This window comes from Oncorhynchus tshawytscha, linkage group LG04, assembly GCF_018296145.1.
Source record: "Oncorhynchus tshawytscha isolate Ot180627B linkage group LG04, Otsh_v2.0, whole genome shotgun sequence".
NCBI lineage: Eukaryota > Metazoa > Chordata > Actinopteri > Salmoniformes > Salmonidae > Oncorhynchus > Oncorhynchus tshawytscha.
In genome coordinates this window covers 53464433-53468704 of record NC_056432.1, presented here as the reverse complement: position 1 = coordinate 53468704, position 4272 = coordinate 53464433, and the positions used below count along the sequence as shown (strand labels likewise).

At 40.5% G+C, this 4272-nt stretch overlaps 1 protein-coding gene across 1 annotated transcript; it reads left to right on the top strand.

The window, feature by feature from the left end:
• The first annotated feature begins 2311 nt into the window (after nucleotides 1–2311).
• On the top strand, nucleotides 2312–4272 carry LOC112248993 (fin bud initiation factor). The gene has a single exon (XM_024418520.2). The coding sequence runs from the start codon at nucleotides 2737–2739 to the stop codon at nucleotides 3364–3366; it is 630 nt and encodes a 209-aa protein (XP_024274288.1). The 5' UTR covers nucleotides 2312–2736; the 3' UTR covers nucleotides 3367–4272.

Genomic DNA, 4272 nt, shown 5'->3' with positions numbered 1-4272 from the left:
CGGCGCCCAATGTCTGGTCTGGAGGGTGAAGACACAAGCTCTGCTGGTCGGCAAGCTCTGCTGGTGTCTAACTTCAGGTATCTCTGCGTCATTTTGGACTCCAACTTGACATTTAAGAAACATGTGAAGAAGGTGCTTAACACGGTCAAGTTTGGATTATCCAACATTAGGTTTATAAGACCTTACCTTCCTCTGGAGGCCACCAAACTATATATGCATGCTATGATCTTCACATCTGCAATATTGCCTCACATGCTGGTCAAAATCAGGAGCTACTTTTCTGAAACCAATTGAATCTACAAACAAACACTTAAGATTTTTGATAACCAAACAGTTACCACCATTGTCACATCATTCACAAACATATTTTATTTCAGTCTGGATAGCTTTAAGCAGATGCAAGCCTGTCACGAACCTCGCTGAAGAGGGTGCCTCTTCCTGTTCGGGCGGGGCTCGGCGGTCGTCGTCACCGGCCTATTAGCTGCCATCGATTCCTTTTTCCGTTTGTGTTGGTTATTGGTTAATTGGGTACACCTGTTTTGTATAAGGGTTTGTTTGTAGGGTATTTAAGGGCACTAGGCCCGCTGGGTATTTGTGCGGGCTTGTTAATTGTTACTCTATGTTTGATGGTGTGATTTGTTTTCATATCTTTATTCTCCGGTCTATTTTGTCCTGTTGTTTTGGACTGGCAATTTATATACGCCCTGTGTGTTGGCGTGATCGTTTTGGTTGCACCGGTGAAATTCATTTGATAAACGACAGAACCCTGCTCTCTGCGCCTGATTCCACCCACCACTCATAGTTATTCATAACAAAGCCTTGTCTTTAAGTTCCTGCATGGTCTTGCCCCTCCACCCCCTTTAATTTGAAATTAAAATCTAAAACATGGCTCAAATCTATCCAAACTTGTACACATGAGTTATTTATGGTTCCTCATACACTACCGGTCAAAAGTTTTAGAACACCTACTTATTCAAGGGTTTTTCTTTATTTTTACTATTTTCTACATTGTAAAATTATAGTGAATACATCAAAACTATGAAATAACACATGGAATCATGTAGTAACCAAAAAAGTGTTAAACAAATCAAAATATATTTTATATTTGAGATTCCTCAAATAGCCACCCTCCTGGAATGATTTTCCAACAGTCTTGAATGAGTTCCCACATATGCTGAGCACGTGCTGGCTGCTTTTCTCTGCAGTCCGACTCATCCCAAACCATCTCAATTTGGTTGAGGTCAGGGGATTGTGGAGGCCAGGTCATCTGATGCAGCACTCCATCACTCTCCTTCTTGGTAAAATAGCCCTTACACAGCCTGGAGGTGTGTTGGGTCATTGTCCTGTTGAACAATAAATGATAGTCCCACTAAGCCCAAACCAGAAGGGATGGCGTATCGCTGCAGAATGCTGTGGTAGCCATGTTGGTTAAGTGCGCCTTGAATTCTAAATAAATCAGTGTCCCACCGTGAGCATTTCTCCTTTGCCAAGATAATTCATCGACCTGACAGGTGTGGCATATCAAGAAGTTCATTAAACAGCCTGGTCATTACACAGGTGCACCTTGTGCTGGTGATAAGAAAAGCCCACTCTAGTGCAGTTTTGTCACAACACAATGTCAGAGATGCCTCAAGTTCTGAGGGAGTGTGCAATTGGCATGCTGACTGCAGGAATATCCAACAGAACTGTTGCCAGAGAATTTAATGTTCTTTTCTCTACTATAAGCTACTAATGTCATTTTATAGAATTTGGCAGTACATCCAAGTGGCCTAACAACCGCAGACTACGTGTAACCACGCCAGCCCATGATCTCAGCATCTGGCTTCTCCACCTGCGGGATAATCTGAGGAGGGGAGGAGGGGAGGGGGGGTTGTTGAGGAGTATTTCTGCCTGTAATTAAATCCCTTTGTAGGGACAAACTGATTCTGATTCGGTGCCCCTGCCCAGTAATGTGAAAGGGCCTAATGAATTTATTTCAAATGACTGATTTCCTTCTATAAACTGTAACTCAGTAAAATCTTCGAAATTGTTGCATGTTGCATTTCATTTTTGTTCAGTATAATTAGTCTCGAGTCTGTCAGGTATCACAACTATAAAGCCAATGTAACTGTCTGTTTTACAAAAGTAGGCTACCACATGGATATGCATTCATTAAACTTTAAAGTGTATTGTGGGCCGAGACTGTATTCTATTTATCGGCATATAGACCAGGACCGGGCCTGCAGTCAAATGAGACTGCGCTTCCTTTTAAGTGACGGAGCGGGGATGTAATTTGAGAGTTGAGAGGGGGTAGGCTATCATCAGTCAAAACCAAGCGCGGTGCTTGAGAAATCCAGATGTTGAGCTTGAAATTGAGGCACAAACCTACGTCGGGCACTCTCACATTTATTTCAGTTGGATGCGTATGGTATATTACTCCTGCGTGACGTCTTTGGGGTTTCTCTTTGTAAAGTTTAGGGAAAGTATTCCAAACTTTCACGTGACTGTTTGTGGCTGAACCAACAGCTACTTTCATTGAAAAATAGTTGGCAACACTTGCTGCATAGGCTACACGAGGAGCGACCTTAAAGAAGACTTACAAATATCACCTAGCTACTTTCGGTCTTTTAACTCTTGGATACCACATGCACTGCACGTTTGGAAATGTTGTGATTGGTGAGGGAATTAAATAACATTTTTCTTGCGCTATAAAGGAAAGCCTCTTCTATTTCTCACGTATTGTCAGAATTGGTTAGGATGGCTTTTCTCCACTTACTCGCTATTGGGATGTTTTCATTGCCGCTCTGCGGTGCGTTTTTTAATGGACCTCTGTATCCCGAGATGTCTAACGGCACGTTCCATCACTACTTTGTGCCAGACGGCGACTATGAGAATAACGATGATCCCGAAAAATGTCAAATGCTTTTTAAAATGACAGACGACCGAAAATGCGTTCTTGACGAGGACCAAGATTCGGTCATCCGAGACGATTTCACGATCATCAAGAGACACATCGAAGACGCGGCCAGAATGCTGGAGGGGATCGGGAAAAGTATTTATTTTGATTTGGACGGAGAGGACAGCTATGGAAAATATTTGAGAAGGGAGACGACTCAGATTGGCGAGGCTTTTACAAACTCTGAAAAGGCTCTGTTAGAACTGGAGGTGAAATTCAAACAGAGTCAGCAAAACGAGCTGAAGGAGGAGCACCGCATAAACGACGACTTTCTGAACATGGTTGTCCACACAAGGGACGTGCTAAAGGGAACACTGGACATATCTGTGGGGTTGAAGGATAAACACGAGCTTCTCTCTCTCATAATTCGAAGTCACGGGACCAGATTAGGCCGACTGAAAAATGAATACATGAAGGTTAAACTTGGGTAAATCGGTTAAACCTAGTTGTAAAAGTAGACAATGAGGAAAATAATATTGGCGAAGTCATGTCGAATTTCATTGCATATTTATATTAACGTAGAGATAAAACATGCAGAGACAGATATGATACCAGTGTTTTATTTATTCAAAAAATACAATAGACCTAGTAAAATGTAATTAATTGACAATGTTGTCAGTTCATTTTGTGTAGGTAGGTTTACTTGTGGCAACATTATTTGGGCATTTGCAATATGGCGTTGCGTTAAAACGCCTTTGCAATTGATAATTGTCGATTCCTTGCTCTGATGGAGATTTCAAAGATGACTATTCATTCATAGCGATGACGTTGTCTAACAGTTGCAACAGGTGTTATTTATACAGTATGTGACATAGGCCAACAGAATCTACTTGGCAGCATATTTCTCTCATAAATCTTGCCTTCAATTGAGTGAATTTGTCAGGAAAATATTGAAATGTTTACAATGCATCACAATTTGCATTTTTCTTTTTACAGTAAGGCCAATTAACAAGAGCTTTAAATAATACTTTGAACAATTCTTGACTTTGTTAAACATATAAGGTTGTGACTTATTATTTGTATATCCCTTTGCCATTTTGTGAATGCAATATCATTTGGGGAAATGTTCAGAGCATGTTATTGGAATAAATGCTGTGCGTGTCAATATCTATGTGATGGAAGAGCTTAATTGTATTCTTTATTTTTGGCTAATATGTTTCAATATCTGCAATATATATTGTTTTTCTTTTTAAAATTATATATATGGCAACAAGTATGATAAATACTTAAGACTGCAGGCAGCACTCATGGACTTCAAACAATGATGTCTGTGGCAACATTCCTAAAAGGTTTTGTGTGTTCCGTTTTTAATTAAAGATTTTGTGTTTGAAGTTCTA

Coding starts and splice junctions, on each gene's coding strand:
- LOC112248993 (XM_024418520.2), top strand. CDS start 2,737: ATGGCTTTTCTCCACTTACTCGCTATTGGGATGTTTTCATTGCCGCTC.